This window comes from Alligator mississippiensis, chromosome 13, assembly GCF_030867095.1.
Source record: "Alligator mississippiensis isolate rAllMis1 chromosome 13, rAllMis1, whole genome shotgun sequence".
In the NCBI taxonomy this organism is placed as follows: domain Eukaryota; kingdom Metazoa; phylum Chordata; order Crocodylia; family Alligatoridae; genus Alligator; species Alligator mississippiensis.
In genome coordinates, this window is record NC_081836.1 from 58746608 (window position 1) to 58766607 (window position 20000).

General features: G+C 57.4%; 1 protein-coding gene across 2 annotated transcripts; it reads left to right on the forward strand.

Moving 5' to 3' along the window:
• The first annotated feature begins 586 nt into the window (after positions 1 to 586).
• GGA2 (golgi associated, gamma adaptin ear containing, ARF binding protein 2) lies at positions 587 to 19922 on the forward strand. 2 transcript variants are annotated; one of them, XM_059716513.1, is made up of 17 exons: positions 587 to 698; positions 2002 to 2086; positions 2855 to 2930; positions 4152 to 4250; positions 5507 to 5630; positions 7249 to 7352; positions 7866 to 7946; positions 10030 to 10167; positions 10780 to 10861; positions 13673 to 13771; positions 14727 to 14894; positions 15126 to 15181; positions 15966 to 16123; positions 16797 to 16954; positions 17887 to 18056; positions 18554 to 18664; positions 19117 to 19922. In XM_059716513.1, the coding sequence occupies exons 1-17, from the start codon at positions 644 to 646 to the stop codon at positions 19225 to 19227; spliced, it is 1875 nt and encodes a 624-aa protein (XP_059572496.1). In that variant the 5' UTR covers positions 587 to 643; the 3' UTR covers positions 19228 to 19922. The 2 variants fall into 2 exon arrangements, with proteins under 2 accessions (XP_059572496.1, XP_059572495.1); XM_059716512.1 differs by lacking the exon at positions 587 to 698 and adding an exon at positions 968 to 1052.
• Positions 19923 to 20000: the final 78 nt, after the last annotated feature.

A 20000-nucleotide genomic window follows, 5' to 3' on the forward strand; every position in this document is an offset into this window, starting at 1 on the left:
CAGAGCTGGCCAGAGCCTTGCTTGGCTTTCCTCCCAAACAGGCGTCCCTGAAGCCAGAGACCACACTGGCCGCGGGGCGCCAGGCGGCGGGTCTCGGGTGAAGGGAAGTGAAGAGGCAGCGGTGCTGCTTGAAGTCCCGTGTGCACCATCGACCCATCGTGGTTAAACGTGCACGTGCGAGAGCTGGGGCTGCTCGCGAATGAAGTGCGTTAGGGGGAGCAGCCCTCTTCTCCCTGCCAGCTCCGGGGAAGGCGCAGCTGCTTGCTTAGGACAGAGGACGAGGGCGGGCAGGGGGCTCGGGAGTCCGACCCCTGCTCCGAGCAGGACCAGCCCTGGCTCCGTCGTCCCAGCCGGGGCTTAAACACCTCCGCGGGTAACCTGCCGCCCTCCTAGGGAAAGTTTCTCCTGCCAGCCAACTTAAACGTCCCTTGCTGCCGCTGGAGCCCATTGCTCCTGGTCCTTCCCCTCGCGGCCGGGCCGGGGGAGCGCGGCGCGGGCAGGGCAGGCGGCAGGAGGCACGTCCCCCCGCGGGAGCCGTGCTAGCCGGGGCGGGGCGGGGGCGGAGCGGGCCGGCTGCGTCAGCGGCTCTGCATGCAGCGCCCGGCCCGGCCCGGCCCGGCGCGGCGCGGAGCGGAGCGGATCCATGGCCCAGGCCCCGATCCCGGCCCCGGCCCCGGCGGCGCTGCAGCTCTGGCTCAGTGAGTGGCGGCGGGAGCGCGTGCGGAGGGGCGCTGGCGGGCGGTGCTCAGCAGCCGGGAGGGGGACGGTGCCCCCGTCACCTCGCTGCATGGCGTTCACCCGCCGGCCGAGCTGGGGAAGAGGCTCGGTTTCCCCGCGACCGCGGGTGGGTGCCGCCGGCAGAGGAAGCTCTGGGGCTTCATGCCTCCGCACCCCAACGCTCGCGTGTCTGCAGCCCCGCGGCGGCTGCGTCGAGGGCTTGGAGAAGCACAGCCCCGGTGAGGGGAAACGGGGCTTTCTCATGATGGCCCAGATCTGCGGGGCTCTGGCCGCCGGCGCCCAGAGACTTCCTTTGCGTTTTGCAAGGATCAGAAGTGAGTGTCACAAGTGAGCGCCTCGTGGAGAAACCCCGTCCGTTTGCACGTGAGGCTTTGCTCGGCCTGGGAACGTTGCTCACCCCGGGGACCTGGCCCCTGCAGGGCTGGCCTCTGCTGCTCCGGGCTGCACGACTCTTTCTGGCAAATGTCTGGGGAGACACGGCGTCGCCGTAGCTCCCAGCCTGCAGCCTGGTGCCTTGTGGGGTTGCAGCTGCTGAGCCCAGACAGCTCAGGGCAGCGCTGGGCCTGTGTCCTGCGAGCCGCTCCAAGGCTGGACAAGGCAGCAGAGGGGCCTCGGGAGCCGCAGAAAGCTCTTCCCCTCTTCTGGGGGTACGCCCGCTGTGGCCGGGCCCCGTCTGCGCCGTGAGCTAGCTGGTAGGGATCAGCACGGCACTGCCAGACGCAGCATGGACTGGCCCTGGACAGCAGGGCTGTCAGAGTTTAATCGCTCCAGCGTCGTCTGCTACAAGCAGCCTCTCGTTACAGAGTCATAGGATGTTAGGGCTGGAAGGGCCTCAAGGCAGCATCTAACTCACCCCAGACTAATGATTGTTGAACCTGGGCTAAAATGCTTCCCACGAAGGACAATCCAAGGCCTCTGTCCCCGGTGCTAAATGACCACCTAGGCCCAACCTACATTCCCTTGTTGCAGTCGAAGCCCAGCGACTGTCTTTCAAGCCTGCCGCGATTCCTACCCCTCTCCGAGCGGGTAAGAGCGCAGGCTCAGTCCTGCCTGTCCGGACACCTATTACAGTAACCAGGTTTTTCCCGTTTGCTCCAAGCCTTCCAGCTCCGCCTGTTTCGTGCGAGGTCTTGAAGTAGGTGCTGAGGGTGGGAGCGAGTGCAGAGGCTGGAGGTGTGACCCTGGGGCGAGCGTGTTGGAAGCTCCTCTGTTGCACGCACCTCACCCCGAGGTGGCCTTTGCCCCTCTTCTCTTCCATGTCAGATAAAGCCACGGACCCAAGCATCCCTGAGGAGAACTGGGAATGCATCCAGCGGTTCTGCGACCAGGTGAACACCGACCCAGAAGGGTGAGTGAGGCAGCAGAGCTCTTTGCATTCGCTCTGAGCTCTGCGCTGCATCTGGCGCCGAGATTATCTCATCACAGAGGGGAAAAGTAATCTGCAAATCATCCTGTTGTAGCGGGAGGGCTCAGAGCAGTGACTCAGGCGCTGTGGTGGGAGGGGGCGGCCTTGCTCTGATAACTGGTCAGAACCAGCAGCAGGGGCACGTCCAGCCTTCCGGTCCTTCACACCCCTGTGCCGAGCGGGTGCAGGTTTCTTAGGGGCTGTTCTGCACAGACACGAGTGCCCCTCATTCCTGGTGTGGCCTGAGGGGCTGCAGTCCCCACTGGAGGAGCTGATCGAGCAGGAGGGCCGGCCAGTGCCGCAGATCCTGGGCTTCTCCTGGGCAGAGGCATGCGTTCGGGCAGCAGGTCCTATTCCTTAATGACCAGTTGTCCTGCTGGAGGTGTGGAGTGCACGGCCCCAGCACCGGACCTGTCTTTTGGCAGCTCAGGAGACAGCATGCCGTGGTCCTCCCAGGGTGATGGCCCTGTGCTGCCCATGCTCTCCGGCAGGCACGACCATGAGGAACTGTAATCATTCCCACCTGGGAAGCTGCTGCCTGCCTGCTTCCCTCCCTCACCTCTTGAGGGGGTAGACCCCAACCCAGCACTGAGCCAGAGGGAGGGCCGCACTGGGGAGCCTGGTAGATGCCCTTCTCTCCACCGTAGAAGCAGCAGTGTTTGCTTTCGGGAGAGGCCACGCACTCCCTGACTTGTTTCTGTTGCTCCCCAGCCCGTCCCTTGCACCACGACTGCTTGCCCATAAGATACAGTCGCCGCAGGAGATGGAAGCTCTTCATGCCTTAACAGTAAGTGCTTTATCCCCACACTCACATGGGCAGAGGGGAGCTGGAAATGCCCTTCTCAGGGCACACTTTGTGTCTAGCACTTTAAAAAAAATAAAATAAAAAACAAAAGAACTGTCCCCTTTCACTCGTTCCTGGTGCACGTGATTGTAATGGAGAAGCTTTGGAGAGTGCTACTGTGGGAGTAACCACCGCGCCGGCCTCCCACGCAGCTCTCCCTCAGACAGCTCAGTCCCAGGCTGCGCGCTCTGCATTTCCAGCCCACCGCTCTGCCGGGCCCTGTCTCCCTACCTGCACCCCCCTCCCATGAGTCCTGTGCTTCTGTAAACTCCAGCTCCGTGTTCCTGCTTCAGGGTCAGGCTCTCTCATGCGTTCACAGCATCGCGCGGTCTCCAGGATCCCATCTTCCCCCTCACGTCAGACAGGAGCCCCTATAGGATGGCCTGATCAGTCCCTGCTGCCCACCGGCTCTGCTGGTCCTGGCCTGCTGCACCCGGGGCTCCTCTGACCCTAGGCCAGCTCTGCCCACGTAGCCTCCCAGTAGAATTCGGACCTGTGAGGCCGTTGGCTTCAAGGCTGCTCCGTGGCCTTCCTGAGAGCAAGAAGGGGTCTGCCAACCCCTGGTAGCTGGCAGAAGGACTGTGTAGACACACCTGTACTGTCTGCCGCTGCCGTCTCCAGGAACGCTCTGCTGACGAGCTGCTGTAGTACAAGTATGTGGATGTGAATATACTATGGTGGCTTCTCCGTCTGCTGGCAGGATGCCTGGCACCTAGCGTAGACAAGGCCATGGGCACCCCTGGAGTGGAGCTTGCTGGCTGCACCACAGCCTGCTGTGCCTGCAACTGTTTCCTGGAGGGGAAGAGCCAGTTCATATCACCTCGCTTTGCTGCTCTGTCACTGCGGGGACGGGTCTGGGGTTTGCAAGCGACAGTCATGGTCTGCCATGTTCTGGCGCTCCTCCTTGGCTGGGCTTTCCTCTCTGAAGTGCTGTCTGTTCGCTCATGCTCGCTGCTTTTAAAAGGGTGAAAATGAATGAACGACGGGTAAAAATGACACACATAGCCCATCAGTAACATCTTGAGTATCTTTTACATGTGTCCGGGTTGCCAATAGGTTCCTAGAAATGTGTCCTGCTGGCCCAGCCTGGAGGAACGTCTGGTCAGTTTTGCACAGGCGTGGGGCTTTGCTGCTGGTGGTGTGGCTTAATTCATTTCTCTGCAGGTGCTGGAGACGTGTGTGAACAACTGCGGGGAAAGGTTTCACAGCGAAGTGGCAAAATTCCGATTCCTGAACGAGCTGATCAAAGTGCTGTCCCCAAAGGTAGGTGAGCCGCAGCCTCGACCCAGCCAGCCGAGCATCCTCAAGAATTCACATAGGAAGGTGACGTTCGTGCTGATTGCACGTGGGCACCGAGTAGGACGGTTCTGCAGTGCCTCGCTGGGACAGCGCGTGCCGGGAGTGGAATCACTGCGACGTCATTTTGGAAATCGAAGGGGAGTGCACAGAGCTGAGGAAGAAGTGCAACCCCTCTGAGCTGCTGGGTTAGCCCATGTGAGGTGTCCAGTGTGGGGAAAGCACCCGGCTCTTGGGCCAGAGCCCCTTGCAGGAAGTGTCACTAAACACCAGGTATTCGCAGCATGCAGTAGCACTGCCTGGGCTAGTAGCATCTGGAGCTCACATAACCAGAAGCAGTCCCCTGTTCACACCTAGGAGTATTTGCTCTCCTCAGGGCTGTGCAAACACAACTCTCGTGCTTCAGGGTCTGGAACTCGCTCATGCAAAGCCTGGTTGGGGGGTGCTGCCTTCGCCCTGCAGATGTGCCCATGGTGGGTTGTACTCTGCCTCTTCCTGCTTGCCTGGTGTCTCTGGCTCTTTCTTTCTCCCTACTCACAGCTCCACTGGGACATGTTGGGGCCCCTAGAAATGCTGGAGACTCTTCTTGTTTCTATTCAGCTTGTGCTTCATAGTGCTGGGCTCTTGGCTGCCAGCTTTCTGGGAACACCCCAGAAGCCCAGGCAAGAGCCTCTGAATTTGCACCAGCACCTGGGGAAGGACAAGGAGCTGGAGGGGGCTGTAAAAGATTTATGATCATGAAAGAGCCTCTAGGAGAGTCTAGAAAGCGTGGGAGTGAGCCCTGAAGAATACACTACCCTCCCCCCTCCTTTTGCTTCTCTTTCTGCTCAGTGTTCAGTCTTTTCCACTCCTGGATCTGGCTGTACTGTTTGGGTTGGAAACAAGTCAGGGAATGTTTAAGTACAAGCAGGAAACTGTTTTCAGTGTAATTAAAAGCAAAACAAATGAAGGGGACTTCTCCTTCGGCTTTTGTCTTCCCTGCTCGGAGCTGGTCAGACAGCACCCTCACTATTTCTTGGGGTATATTATTTACTATACGTTTAATAAGAGAGTCTTTAATTGAACACATCACTACAAATGCTTTCATCGATTGTAGGTTTTGTAACTAGCAGCACCATAAATAATGCATCGGGAACCTGTTACCAACACCAGCTCTGTGCCTGAATGTTCTGGGGCTGAAGCCAAAGCCCTTTGGTTGTAACCACTTTCCTTTTTGTTTCTAGTATTTTGGAAGCTGGTCATCAGAAAAGGTCAAATCAAGAGTCATAGAAATAATGTTCAGTTGGACGGTTTGGTTTCCTCAGGAAGTTAAAATCCGGGATGCTTATCAGATGCTGAAGAAACAAGGTCGAGTTCTGTTATTTCAGTTTCCTTTTTCCCCCTTCAAAGTCACGTGGCTTCAAACCACAGAGAGCTGACTAGTGACTTGAAAGCCTTTCCAGCGTGATTCAGCTGTTCCCATAGCGGTCTCAGTGTGCGGGGAACGAGGGTGAAGCGCTAGATCTGTAACAGTCTGGGGGCACCTAGAGATCTGGGGAGGTGCTTGCTGGGAGCACGTGTGCAGACAGCACAAGGGACTTGGGTGCCTGTCTTCCCCTGGAAGGCAGCGGGGTTTAGGGCCTTCAGCTGCTGGTGTCTGCCCAAGCTGTGTACCTCTGCCCCAGAGTCCTACTACAGGAAGCTTGTTGCCTGCATGGTCTCACCTATGCACAAGTATTTGCCTCCTTGTTGGCCCGCTGATCCAGCAACAAGCATGCTTGGCAGTTGTAACAGGAACATTACGGTGCCAGTGGGTTCAGCCCATCACGTGTGAAGAGGTGGGGGTTACAGAATCATAGAAAATGAGGGTTGAAGGGACCTCAGGAAGTCGCATCTAGTCCTACCCCCTGCTCAAAGCAGGACCAGCCCCAAGTACATCATCCCAGTTAAGGCTTTGTCTACCCAGGTCTTCAAAACCTCCAAGCATGGAGAACTCCACCACCTCTCTGGGTGACCTCTTCCAGTGTTTTACTATCCTCCTAGTGAGAAAATTCTTCCTAATATCCAACTTAAACTTTCCTTGCTGCAACGTGAGCCCATTGCTCCTTGTCCTGTCATCTGCCCCCACTGAGAACAGCCCAGCTCCATCCTCTTTGCAACCCCCCTGCAGGGAGGTGAAGGCTGCTATTCAATCCCCCCTCCTCGGTCTTCTCTTCTGCAGACTAAATCAGCCCAGTTCCCTCAGCCTCTCCGCACCAGTCCTGTCCCCCAGCCCCCCAAACCATTTTTGTTGCCTTCCACTGGTCTCTCTCCAATGTGTCCACACCCTTTCTGCAGTGGGGGGGCCCAAAACTGGACACAGGACTCCAGATGTGGCCTCCCCAGTGCTGAACAGAGGGGACGCTCCTACTGATGCAGCCCAGGATGCTGTTAGCTTTCTTGGCAACATGGGCACACTGCTGGCTCCTGTCCAGCTTCTTGTCCCCTGTCCCCCCAGGTCCTTTTCTGCAGAGCTGCTGCCCAGCCAGTCGCAGTCAGCCCCTAGCCTGTCCCAGTGCAGGGGATTGCTCTGTCCTGAGGGCAGGACTTTGCATTTGTCCCTGTTGAACCTCGTGAGATTTCTTTTAGCCCAGTCCTCCAATTTGTCTAGGTCACAGTGAATCCTAGCCCTACCCTCCAGCGTATCGACTACTCTTGAAAACTTCCAAGCTTGGAGAATCTGCAACTTCTCTAGCTGCCTGTTCCAATGCTTGACCACCTTCATAGTCAGGAAGTTTCTTCTCATCTCCAACCTAAATTTCCCATTACTCCTAGTCCCATCTATCCCTGACAGCCACAGAGAAAAAGTCCATCTCCATCCTCTCTTCAGTCATCCTGCAGGTGTTTGAAGACTGTTACCAAATCCCCCCATCTTCTCTTCTCCAGGCTAAATAGCCCTAGTTTTTGGAAGCCATTATAATGTCATTCTCTTTGTTACTTGTTTCAGGGCTCGTAAAACAAGACCCCAAACTGCTGGAAGACAAAATCTTACCCCCTCCATCACCGCGACCTAAAAATTCCATTTTTGATGTTGATGAAGAGAAGTCCAAGGTAAATCTCGGGTGGGTGAAGGAGGTGGACAGGCAGAGCCTGCTTGTGAGAGCCCGGGGTTGGGAATTCGTGGAAGTCTCTGCTCTGCCATTCTCCCCCACACCAAGCACCGACCCCCAGACTGCTGGCTGTGCTGGTGGGGCTCTCTTATTTCCTCTTGCTGGAGCTGTTTTGAGGTTTGTAGGAGCAGTGTCTCTGTCCCCATTTAATCATGTATCCAAGTTGGAATAGGAGAGCAAGAAGGGGAGACTGACACACAGACAGACAGACAGACTGGCTCTGACAGCGGGTGGTCAGGCCCGTAGTAGTTCCTGCTGCCGGCAGTTTGCCCTTGCTGTGACCGGTGCAAGGCCATCACAGGATCCTGACCAGGCAGAGAGACAGAGCCCATGTGTTGTGGGGCTCTCGCCAGCTGTGGCAGCTTTACACATCCACGTGTATGAGCTGAGTGGCTGTAGCGTAGCACCCGGGGGCTGTTGCTCATGCTGTTCTTTAACGGTTTCTGCTCAACAGCTCTTAGCCAGACTTCTGAAGAGCAGCCACCCCGAGGACCTGCAGGCTGCCAACAGGCTGATCAAGAGCATGATTAAAGAGGTAGGCAGTGGGAGAGGCTAACAGCTGCCTGCCCGCACCAGGGGAGCTGTGCTCTTGGCAGGTGGGGAGGAGAGACAGGCTGAGGAGGAGAGGCAGCTTCCTTTGATGCACCATCTGTATCATCACTGCTGCTGCTGCTGCTGCACTGGGGCCTGGAGGGAAAGAAACCAGGGGAGGACTGGGAGCCTGGCAGGGAAGTCTGCCCCAGCAGAACAGGAGGCAGCACGTACGTCCAGGAGGCGGGAACTGCTGAGCCGCTCCTCGGAAGGAGACCTGGTATCAATAACATTTCGGTAGTAAACTTTCCCTGCCAAGGGTGCCAGGAGTGACAGCTGCACTGCCCAGAGCACTGAGCTGTGTTGCTTTCAGGACAGGTGCCAGCAGACCTGCTGTGATGTCCCAGGCTTTTGCTTGGGTTTCCCCTTTGAGCTGACAAGCACCTGCCTGGTCTTAGCACTGGCTGGAGAGGGTGTTTACTTTGTGGGTGATGTTTGAGCAAAATCCCACCAGCTCCTGGGGTGTGATGGGGCAGCGGGAGGATGAACCTCTCCACTGGCGGAGCAGCCAGGCTCCTTACTGGGCTAGGCTGGGCCCCATGGGGGGATCTCATGGTCTGTCACCCTGCATAGTGGCTGACGTGAACCTCGTGTGCCCCACAGCATCAGTTAACCCCTGCTATGTGCTCCGGGCTGGCTCTTGGCAGGTTCGTGTCCCTCACAGGCTGCGCATATGGTTATATTTGATAGTGTTTCCTATGGCTGTGTGAAGCTTCGGACCATGCTTCAGATCCAGAGAAACTTTGGATGCTTCGGCATCCAAAGCAGCATGGCCGGATCGAAGCGCTGGCTTTGTTGGGCTTTCCAAAGTGGTTTGGAGCTTCCAAACTGCTTCGGAAAAGCTTCGGAGCCGCCTCGGAGATCCGGCCATAGGGTATAATGGGGAATCAAAGAAATACCTGTAACTTTGTTGGTTTTTTTCTGATTTGGATGAAACTTGCAGGGGTGGTAGCCTCTGCTGAGGCCACAAAGCCTGCCAGGTGTCAAGGAGATAAGTGCAGGGGTTTGGGGGGAACTACCCCTCAAGCTGCTGACAGGCAAAACTGGTGCCTTGGGTGACCCTGCGTGTGTAAAGGCGCAGCGGGGTGACAGCTGCAGGGGTGGTGGCCCCTGCTGTGACACCTGCCAGCTGTGGAGGCGATCGGTGTAGGTGGGCTCTGGGGCCCTGCACCCCTCACTGCTGACTGGCAAAACTTGTGCCATGGGTGCTTGTGCAACTGTCTGTCTCAGAGCAGTTGATTGTATTGATTCTTTCCTCTCCTTGTGGTTTTGTAGGTGTTAACGAGTTAACGAGCAATGATGAACACCTACAAAGCCACAAGCTAAGGAGAAGAAAGAATCAATACAGACAACCAACTGCCCCAAGACAGACAGTTGCACAAGCACCCATGTCACAAGTTTTGCCTGTGAGCAGCGAGGGGTGCAGGGCCCCAGACCCCCCTGCACCGATCTCCGTGACAGCTGGCAGGTGTTGTGGCCGCAGCAGGGGCCGCCATCCCTGCAGTTTTCACCCCGCTGCGCCTTTAGCACCCACAGGGTCAGCTATGTCATGAGTTTTGCCTGTCAGCAGCTTGAGGTGCAGTTCCCCCCAACCCCTGCACTGATATTCTTGAATCTTGGTAGGTTTCATGCTCTCAGCAGAGGCTACCATCCCTGCAAGTTTCATCCAAATCAGACAAAAAACAACGAAGTTATAGATATTTCATTGATCCCCCATTATACCCTATGGCCAGATCTCCAAGGCAGCTCCAAAGCTTTGGAGCCTCTTTGGCCGGACCGAAGCGGGAACCCGGTCCGGAGCTCTGGATCGGATCACGGCCATCCGAAGCGGCCGGATCCGAATTCAGATCGAATAGCTGCCGACTCGCACAGGCCTAGTGTTTCCCTTTGGTTTTCTCTCCTATGAAGCCCCGGGGGAAGTGCTGGCTGAGGAGTAGTGCACTGAGCACATCCCAGTTGGCATAGCCAGGGCACTGGCTCAGCCAGGCACCTTTTCCCACCCTGCTTTATCGTGCCTCATACCACAGGAACAGGAGAAATCAGCCAAGGTGTCCAAGCGGTTGAACACCCTTGATGATGTCCGCAAGAGCATCCAGCTTCTGGAGGAGCTGCTGGTGCGATACCGGCGGCGAGAGCTCTCTGCACCCGACCTGGGGAGGCTGCAGGTGAGCTGCTGCTGCTGCTCCTGCCCTGGCTCCTGGGGTGCTTAGAACCAGTGACTGAGCATGGCTGGGGCTGGAGCTGCCCGTGGCATCTGTCTGTCAGCTTGAGCCTACACCAGAGCATTGTGGGCAGCTGGAGAATGGCCCCTGCATGCTGGGGGGTCCTGCCACGTGGGGGTTTCCTCCAGTCCGGCTGTGCGAGATGGATCAGGTGCGCTCCCAGCTGACAGGCCTCTGAGCTCTCCTGCAGACAGCTGCAAAGTGTACGCTTGCTTCTCTTGGCAGTGGTCAGTGCCCGTGAGCGTGCTGTGTGCTGAGTACTCAGATAAGCCCTCCTATGCCTGATTCCTTGTCATGCCTGTTGGTGGCTGCACACAGTTCTATGCTGCAGGACCCCATTGGAGGGCTGGGGGTGGTGGGGTGGGAAGCCCCTTCCCCCAGTCCCTGTCCTTGCAGCTCATGGCCCAGCACCAACAGAGCTGGCCTGGTGCAGGTGGCAATGACTTGCCTCTCCTTTCCACAGAGTTTGCGTTTGCGGCTGCAGGGGTTGCGTGCGGTGATCTGAGGCTGGGCCAGGCTAGGCCAGCACCTGATGGCCTGTGTTTTCTTCCACAGGACCTGTCTGAACACTGTGAGAAGCTCCGGCCTCTGCTCTTTCGCCTGGCCAGCGAGACTGTGGACAATGATGAGGCTTTGGGTAAAGTTCAACAGAGCGTGATGCCAGCCCCCTCCTGCCCCTGGGCTCCCCCTCCTGCTCTCCAGTCAGGAGACTGCCCAGTGGTGCATCCCTGTCCCTGGGATGGTGCCCCTAGATGGGACGAGCAGGGGCCCTTGTGTCTGCACAGTGGGTCTCTACGGTCCCCAGATGGACCACCTGCCCCGCGTCTCTGCAGTGTGCCCATACCTGCCAGTCCCTGCACCCGGCACTTTCCTTGGGCTCAGATCTAAGCAGATATTAACAACAAAAGCAGCAGTTTAAAGGGACACATGACAAAAAACAATGGCCCGAGACCCAGCAAATGCCTATCCAGAGATATAAGCAGGCCTGAGGTAGCATGGACTTGCATCTCTCTGGGGCCTTCCTTCTGCAGTACAGACATTCTTCAGCATCCTTTCCTGCCCTTTGCAGGAGAGTGGCAGCTAGCACTACCCCAGGGTAGAGGCAGGGGCAGTGTCACCAGTGGCAGACCTCCCAGGCTCTCGCATCCAGGTCAGGCTCAGCAGCCTTGTCACAAGGTTTCTCTGGTGCAGTCTGGTTTTTCTGTCTGGAGCACACAGCTAATGCTCAGTAGGGTCCTTAGTCACTCGAGGACGTCTGGTTCCCTCCGGCCAGGACAGCTCTGGGCCACGAGGCTGGTGCATGGGGCGTCCTGCTGAGTTCTAGCCTGTGGGGAGATCCGCTTTCCCTGGCACACCCCTGCCCCCCTTGCCTCCCACCTCGCTCCCTGTCAGGGAGCAACTACAGTGCCAGCCTTCCACTGCTGTGGGACTCAGCCCTTCCTACAGGACTGTGGTCCAGTCTCTCTCTTCGTGTCTAAACACAGTGTTTCTGGGCCTTGTGATTGCCACGATAACCTTGAAGACCAGCGTGAACACGTGTTTTGAGGCCTGCCCAAACAAGCAGAGACCCTGAAGCAAGAGCATAGAGCCAGTGTCCTGCCCCTGGCAGCTCGGTCGGGGCCCATGGAGTCTGTGTTTGTGCAGCCACAGGACAGCAGTGTTAGGGGTGGGGTAGGTTTGCAAGTACTTGGAAGGACAGGATGAGAATTCAAAATTATCCTGACAGCCTTGGCAGGTGGTGGAGTCTCCATCCTTGGAAGTTGTTAAGACCCAGGTAAACAAAGCCTTGGCTGGGATGATGGAGTTGGGGCTGGTCTTGCTTGGAGCAGGGGGTTGGATTCGATGCGACCTCCTGATGTCCCTTCCAATCCTCCTTTTCTATGACTCTGATTCTAACCTGGAGGGAGGATCTAAAATCAAGAGAAAGAAACTCAGCAGAGACAAGTGTGAAGTGCTCACCAAGAGCAGAGAAGTCAAGTATGAAATGGCGGGTACTGGCTAGGTTGCCATAGCACAGAGATCTGGGGCTTACCGTGGCTCCTGCACTCAATATGAGCCAACGGTGCGGTGTTGCTACCGGAAAGGCCTGTCTCACTCCGGGTGCGTTCCCAGGAGACTTGCACGTGGGGCACAAGACAGTTCTTCCCTGTATTCAGTCCTGCTGAGGCTCCCACTGGATGCTGTCCAGCTCTGGCAGCACCCTTTAAAACTCCGAACACGCTGGAGCATCAGGAATGATAAGTGGGTCATACTGCGCGACTGATGAGGAAAGGGGAGGAATTGGGTTTTCCTTAGACGAGGAAACAGGAGTGTGTGTGGCGGGGGGGCTGTGGCTGCAGTGTTCCATTATGTAAAAGGTTGTTGTAAAACCAACAGTGATCAATTGTTCTCCCTGTGCTGGAGGAAGGACAAAATGAAATAGCTTAATATGCAGCAAAGGAGGTTTAGACTGTTGCCAGGAAAACTGCTCAACTGTGAGGTGGTGACAGGCTGGGACAGGCTCCCTGGAGAGGCTCCTTCACAGGAGGTTTTTAAAAACGGGATGGACAGACCCCTGGTCTAAGTGCCCTTGGCTCAGCTTCAGGGCAGGGTCTTATGGCACAGCCTTGTGAGGTCCTTTATCATCCTGCGTTGGTCACAACAGTTTGCATGGAATTGCTAACCTGTGGCATGGGGCACGTGGCAGATTACAGGCAGCATGGCACAGACAGGGAAGGAAGCAAAAAGCAGAGCAGCACATCAGGCAGGGGAAGGGGATTGGAAGGGGGGGAAGACGCAATTTGTGACAGCCTGCCAAAAAGGTTGGCGCTGCCTGTGCTAGATGCGGCTGTGCAGCCACAGCGCTTGCCTGTACAGTATCGCTCCGACAGTCGTTCGCACGGGCCGGCCCTGCAGCAGCTGCGCTTCTCCTGCTGAAAGCTGCCCCTCCTCCAGGGGTGTAGGTTGTAGCCATATTGGTCTAAGGACACAGGCAGATAAGGTTCTTTGGGTGGATGTGATAGCTTTTATTAGACCAGCTCAAATAGTTGGAAAAATTCTTTGCAAGCTTTCAAGTACAAACACCCTTCATGCAGAGCACATGCAGAGGAGTGTCCCAGCACGGCTCAGCCCTGTGCTGCCTCTCCAAGCTCTCAGGCACCTGGGAAGGGAATGCTGGGCGAGGGCTTGGACCTGGGGTTTTAGCTGCATTTGCTTTCCTGTCTCTGGGCATTGTGCAAAATCACAGCGTCTCAGCTGGGTAAACACAGGTCAGTCTGAGACAGGATCTGCCTAATGACAGCCTCTGTGCTCAGCCACGGCAACAGCAGCTGGGGTGACTGGCTGGGCCTTGCCCTGTGGCTGGCAGGTTTGCAGGCATGGGCTCCAGCACATTCATGATCCGTGTGGAAGGTGGTATGCTGCTGGCCTTCCTGCTGGAGCAGCCAGGTTTGTGTCTTCTGTTCCACAGCTGAGATTCTCCAGGCCAACGACCAACTCACGCAAGCACTTGGCTCCTACAAGCAGACTGTACTTGGCCACGACCAGGACAGCAGGGCCGATGCCACAGGTAAAGAATCCTCCAGGGTCCACTGACAGCTGCAGTGAAACCTTCTTCCCCCTATGGCATCTGAGTGGGGCTCTGATGGGCGTGCGGCCGACACTGAATGCAGAGAGCACGCTAAAGATCGCAGACAAGCATGAACTCCCCCCACCATGCCAGTCAGCGAGCCCTGCCCGCGCTTGGTGGCAGGGAGGTTGTTGGGATGCAGAGCACTGAGGGCGCAGGAACTATCTCTTATGCCTCCTCCTTCCTCTGTGCTAAAGGTGTAGGCGTAGGTGGTTATCTTAGGGCTCTGTGTATTGACTGAGAAGGAAACTGCAAGGGAAAAAAGGTGGATTTGGCACCTTTTTTGCTTCTTTCTGATGTGAAAAACGTTATTTTTTAGATTAGAAATTCCCACATTCCTAGAAAGGCTGCGCTGGCTGGCTCTGCAGCGGCTGGAGCTGTAGAGAAAGGATGGCAGCTCCAAAGCTGAGGAGGTGAAGGCTGAGCTGTGGGGAGGAGAAGGGATTTTGGCTAGTCTGTCCAGAGAACTGAGGTTTGCCAACAGCCATTGAGCTTTCAGGTGTCGTCCTTCCAGCATGGTGGGATTTCTGTGTGCTGCCTTCTTGGAGTCCTCCAGAAAAAGCAGCGGAAATGGGAACTATCCCTGATCCCTGTAAGTCAGGAAACCAGCATGGGGGCACAGGCCTGGTGCTTACCCCACCTTGTGCAGGGCAGGACCGGGGCAGACGCGCTAGAGGGCAGCTTGCACTATTGTCTCACTGACCCAGCCTTGCTGAGGGGCTGCCTGCCCAACTATGTCAGTTCTGTTTATGGACAAAAGAGGAGTCATGGGGTTCTGCCACCTTCAACCCCTTTGCCATGCCTGTCGCGAACGTCCCTGGGACCCTTCACCTCTTGGGGGTCTTGGGCTGGCCCCCCCCAAGCCAGCCATTAACCTTTCCTGCTGTTCCTGCAGTAGTGCAGCCGCCACAGGGCACTGTGAAGAGCTACACACTTATAGACTTCTCGGAGCTGGATGCCACGTCCCAGCTCCCCCCGGACCCATGGGAAGACGAGGAAGCTGCCTCCCGACACAGCAGCACCACCTCCACCTGCTTGCTTGAAGAAGAGCTGATGTCACTAGGTTTGTGCGCAATGCCCCTGCTCCTGTGAGGTCTTGGTGTCTAGCGTGGGCTCTGGCTTCCTCTTTCACATCTGTCCTGAAAGAGTGGATGCAGCCATGTGTGGGGGGTTGTCCCGAGTTATCAGGGAGCCCATTTTCCCTCACAACACGGAGTCACGGTCTGACTCTGCTATTTGACCCCTGGGCTGCCTCACCTGTGCTGACTGGTCTCTGCTTTTGCTGCTTCCCTAGGCCTCGGTGACTCCCCCGTGATACAGAAGCCACCGCCTGAGTTCAGCTCCTTACAGGTGAGCGATGCCCAGATTGTCTAGCCCAGTGGCTTTCAACTTGTGGTCCATGGACCCCTGGAGGTCCACAGGCTATGTCAAGGGGTCTATGAAAGATGACTATGGTTGCAAATGAAAAAGGTTGCACTGGTCAAGCTTGTGTATCTCCCGCAGGGGTGCAAAGCATGGCAGAGTCTCTGGGTCTCCTTTTGACTCAGCCTGTCCCAGCACTCACTGGCTGCAAGGTGAGGGGAAAATGGGGCAGAGAATTAAATGTCAGAATACTGGCCTGCAGGCAAAGGGGTGGGAAAAAGCACTGGTTTGGAGCACACACCACAGATCCCCACAGGGTGAAACCGGATCTGCCAGAGCTGCGCTCCTGCCTGCTAGGGTTGGAGGTGTTTCAAGACATTCCAGACCCTAGCACTGCAGACAGCAAAGGGACTTGACTGTCCTTCAAGAAGCTCCGTTTCTGTGGCAGACGGCTGTGCCACAGAGATCCTGGCTGGCCAGGTGGGAAGGGACTAGCACTCATCTCTGTCCCAGCTGCAGCCGGAGAACAGCACTGCTTTTGCCAGGCTCATTTGTACTGAGATGATCACCTTTGCAGCCTGCCAGCCCCTGCCGCCAGCTGTTCAGTGAATTCCTCCAGGGAGACTTGCCACCAAATTACCTCTAATTGCCCTGTTTCAGTTGCGTTTAAAAACACAGCCTTGGCATGATTTGTGCGTGCCCCTGTGTTTTGCTGCAGTATTTAGCTCTGTGGTGCCGGCTCTGCAGGAACCTAAAGCTCCTTATTTTGCAGATGGCTGGGCACAACGGATACAATCAAACCGGGAATGCTGATACCCACCATGGCACGGGGCTGGGGAATGGCTGGCAGGACAGCTCTCCAGAGAAGAACACGCCTCGTGGCACGGCCGGGCAGCTGTCTTCACTGCCTGGGACAAAGCCATTTCCGTTGTAAGTCACGTGAATGCAGCTCAGGTCTGTTTGGAGACAGGCAGTCCTGTGTTAAGACTGCGAGATACGAGGGACCTTGTAGAACTCCCTAATTGTAGCAAGCAAGTGAAGGCAAACTGCCCCTGGTTTGGCACTGCACCCATTCCCCATCACTCGCAGTCTGACGCAACGTTTATCCCTAGCTTTGCTTAATTGCAAACACAGGTTTTCTCTGCAAAGCTTTCCAGGAGTGTGGAAGCTTTGTGGCTGGATGGATTAGTAACAAGCTGCTGCTGAGCTGGACACGTGTAGAGTTTAAACTCAGAGCTTTCTCTAGCACTCTGCTACTCTGAAAGCGCTTTGGACGGCTTTCTGCAGACCTTGCTGGAACGTTCTCCAGGGCTGTCAGAGGAAACCTAGCAATTGGCAGGCCAAGCAAATCGCCTGGAGAGTGTAAGGACAGAAGGGACTGTAACAGGATCTGCCACAGAGAGTGCTGACGAGCGCTGAAGCAGCAGTTCCTTCAGCGTCCTGTAAAATCGGCACAGGCTTGACAATGACTCCCTTGAAGGGTCTGCTAGCAGATTCTTTGCACCCTGCAGGGCTGGGGGGCGTGAGCAGACTGGAGGGATGCTGGGGGGAAGGGCCACCCCGCAGGAGGGGTGGTTAGTATTCTGCATGCCTTTCCTTCCAGGAATTTATCACCCCTGAAATCGTCCCTGCCAGATCTTCCGTGTAGCTCTGCTGCAGACGTTTTGTTCTCCAGTCTCCCCTGTGAGCTGAAACCTGCTGCTGCTTTGCAGGACTCTTCGCTGGCAAACCTTTTTGTCCCCTTAGCTTCAGTTAAACCAAGTAAGAGCAAAGGTTTCTGTGTCCCAGCCCTGTTCAGTGCAGCCCACCCCCCAATCCCCAGCAAGTAGCTGTTTTGCCATGGAGCAGCCTGGAAGGCAGTGACAGCTGACAGGGTGATACCCATGTCCCTGGCTCCCTGCCCACCTCCGGCTGACAGACTCCAAGCCCAGGAATGAGGGGTCACAGTTCTGGTGATGCCCCTGCAGCCCCTTGTGACCTTTGTGTTTGAAATCTCCCGGCAGTCATTGCACCTTCCCAGCTGCTCTTCCCCATGAAGGTATAGATTCACCCTTGAGCCTGAGTGCAAGGAACCCACCCTTGAAATGGCCTTGGGCTCCCTGCTCACTAGCCAGGATGCCTCTTGTACATTAACTTTGCAATGGGCTTCCAAACCCAGCTGGCAGTAGCTCCTCTCATGCTGTGAGCAGCTCTCATAGATTGATTCATAGATTGCAAGGGCAGAAGGGACCTCGGAAGATCATTGGGTCCAGTCAGTACAAGGCACTAGCAAGGCAATGAGCTGCTGTCTTCCCTGGTGTCTGCCTGGGAGTAAAAGAGGGCAGTGGTATCTCTCTTCCTAGAGCACTGGCAGCAGCAGCATGTCATGGTAAAGGGGAGAGGCAAAGCCAAGGCCAGCAGTGCTCCATGGAGCTCCACAGGGACAGATTCACACCTCCACGTGCTCTGACTTCCCTATTGTAAGTGAAGGGCTTGAGCTCACTTTGCATAGCTGGTGACTGAGCTGACAGCCCGGGCTCCCTGCTGCCTGCCACAAGGGCAGAGTGAAAGATGGATGTGGTTGTGGTTTGCACTGATCTGTGCTGTTGCTAGGGGAGCGTGTGGGCCTCCTGCAGGTCAGGGTGTACTGCTGGCTCTTATTTGTGTGGCCAGTGCAGCCTGGCCTGTGCCTCATGCATTGCTCTCTCTGACAGGTGCCATCCCCCCCATCACTGTGTATGACCAGAATGGCTTCAAGGCCATGCTCCACTTCTCCCGAGACCCCGCTCCCGGCCGGGTGAACGTACTTGTGATGGTGCTCTCCCTGCTGAGCACCTCGGCTCAACCAATTCAGGACATCGTGTTCCAGGCGGCAGTCCCCAAGGTGAGAGGTGGGCTCAAAAAGTGACGCTGGGCTGTTCAGAAGTGCCCTGGGTTGAAGCTGTGCCATCTGTAGTGGGGCACCTGCCTTGGCTGTTGGCAGGGGTGTGGCAACCAGACCCGCTCACATTTCTCTGAGCTCCTGTAGCTTTGGCTCCCCTGTGCCACTGGGCCTAGGCACTTGCCAGGCATCTGCCCCGGACACCAAGTGCAGATGTCTGCCCTAGTACCAGGATCTCATATGTGGCTGCAGGACCCCTTGGGCTGCCACAGACAAGAGTAGCTCTCCTTCACCAAGACAGCGAGGGTGCTTTCCAGAGACCTGCACAGACCGCTCGGGACATGCACCCCTCAGCATGCACCCATTGCTCCAGGTGCAAGAGTCCAGCAGACAGTGTCTAGGCAGCAGGCCAGTGCGTCTGTGACAAGCTGCCGATCTTGGAGTGGTCCCCGCACTGTCCAGCCGTGATTGAAGCAAGCCTGTTTCCTCTCTCGTGGCAGGCGATGAGAATCAAGTTACAGCCAGCCTCGGGTTCTGAGCTTCCGCCTTTCAACCCTCTGCTCCCCCCAGCTGTGATCTCCCAGGTCCTGCTGCTAGCCAACCCAAACAAAGTAAGTGGCAGTGCCGCCTCTGAAGCTACAACGAGCAGTCAGGCACGCGGGGGGCAATGCTGCAGGGACAACCCGGCAGCCGGGGCTGCCTCAGGGAGCCTGAGTCCCTGCGCATGCAGTCACAGTCCCCGCTGGATCAGGGACGAGAGCTGTGCCATTAGGATGTGGGACAGCCCTAGGTGCGGTCCTTGGGCTGGCCCAGCCCTGAGGGAGACTGCACGGTGCTGTGTCACACTCAGGAGGCGGAGGGTGGGGAACGGGGTCATCCACCATCTCTGCAGCCAGGCCAGCTCTCCGTGCACCCCTGGGGGAGCTGAGGGCTTCTCTGATGGGCCCACCACGTTCGCTGCTCCTGCTTGCTGGGGTCGAGGTGGTGCCCCTTGGCCTTGGCAGAAGGGCAGAGGGGCACAGACTCCAGGACCTACTGCTGCATGAGCCTCTCTCTCTTCCAGGACCCTATCCGACTGCGGTACAAGCTCACGTTCACACAGGGCGGGCGGCCCGTCAGCGAGGTGGGAGAGGTGACCGGCTTCCCCGAGGCAGAGCTGTGGGGCAGGAGCTGAGTGGCTGCGATGACGGGGTCGGACGCTGCTGCCTGGCCTCACCGTAGCCGTGCCAGGGGACGCCTGGGCTGGTCACGAGCGCCCGCGGGGGCCGGCGCGTGCAGTCAAGCAGGCACCTGCGTGCCGGGGACAGCCCGGGGCCTCGGCTCGCTCCTGTCCCCACGACTCCGTTTCTTGCACTTGCTCCCGGGCTCCCTGCGGGGCTTGGCACGGGGGCGCCAGGCTCGGCACAGCCCAGACTCGCCCGCGGGGGAGGAAGCAGCCCCCGCCCCGCCGCAGGAGGCAGGCGCTCCCGTCCCACCAGCGTTTCTTCCGCTGCTGCTTCCTGGAGCCCCCGGCCCGTCCAGGAAGAAGCCACTGACAGCTCCCGTCTCCTCCTGCGCGGGGCCAGGACGCCTCCTCGACCGGCTTGGATTGCCGTGGCAGTCTCCTCGCCCCGACCTTGCGGAGAGGGGCGTGGGGGCCGGACAGCATCCCCGTGACTGGAGGTGGAGCCGGCCCCGCGGCCCACCGCTTCTCCTGCCTCGCCCTCCTCCGTGCCTTGCCAGCCCTTGTGGTGCCCCCCCGGCAGCCTCCTCCTGGGCGGGTCCCCGGCCACGCAGGTCCACGTCTATGCAAAGCTGGGGCTGCCCCGAGGGCTCGTTGGCTTCTGTTGAGTTTACAGCTGTTTAAAAACAAAACCCGGTGGATTTCGCTGTGCGGCGTCCAGGCTCGTGTGTGGGGCGGGGGTGGGAGCAGCTCCGGGGGTGGCGCTGGGCTGAGGCCCCCGCGGC

Coding starts and splice junctions, on each gene's coding strand:
- GGA2 (XM_059716512.1), top strand. CDS start 980: ATGATGGCCCAGATCTGCGGGGCTCTGGCCGCCGGCGCCCAGAGACTT. Junction 1,053..2,001: donor GCGTTTTGCAAGGATCAGAA/GTGAGTGTCACA, acceptor CTTCCATGTCAG/ATAAAGCCACGGACCCAAGC. Junction 10,862..13,672: donor GGACAATGATGAGGCTTTGG/GTAAAGTTCAAC, acceptor TCTGTTCCACAG/CTGAGATTCTCCAGGCCAAC.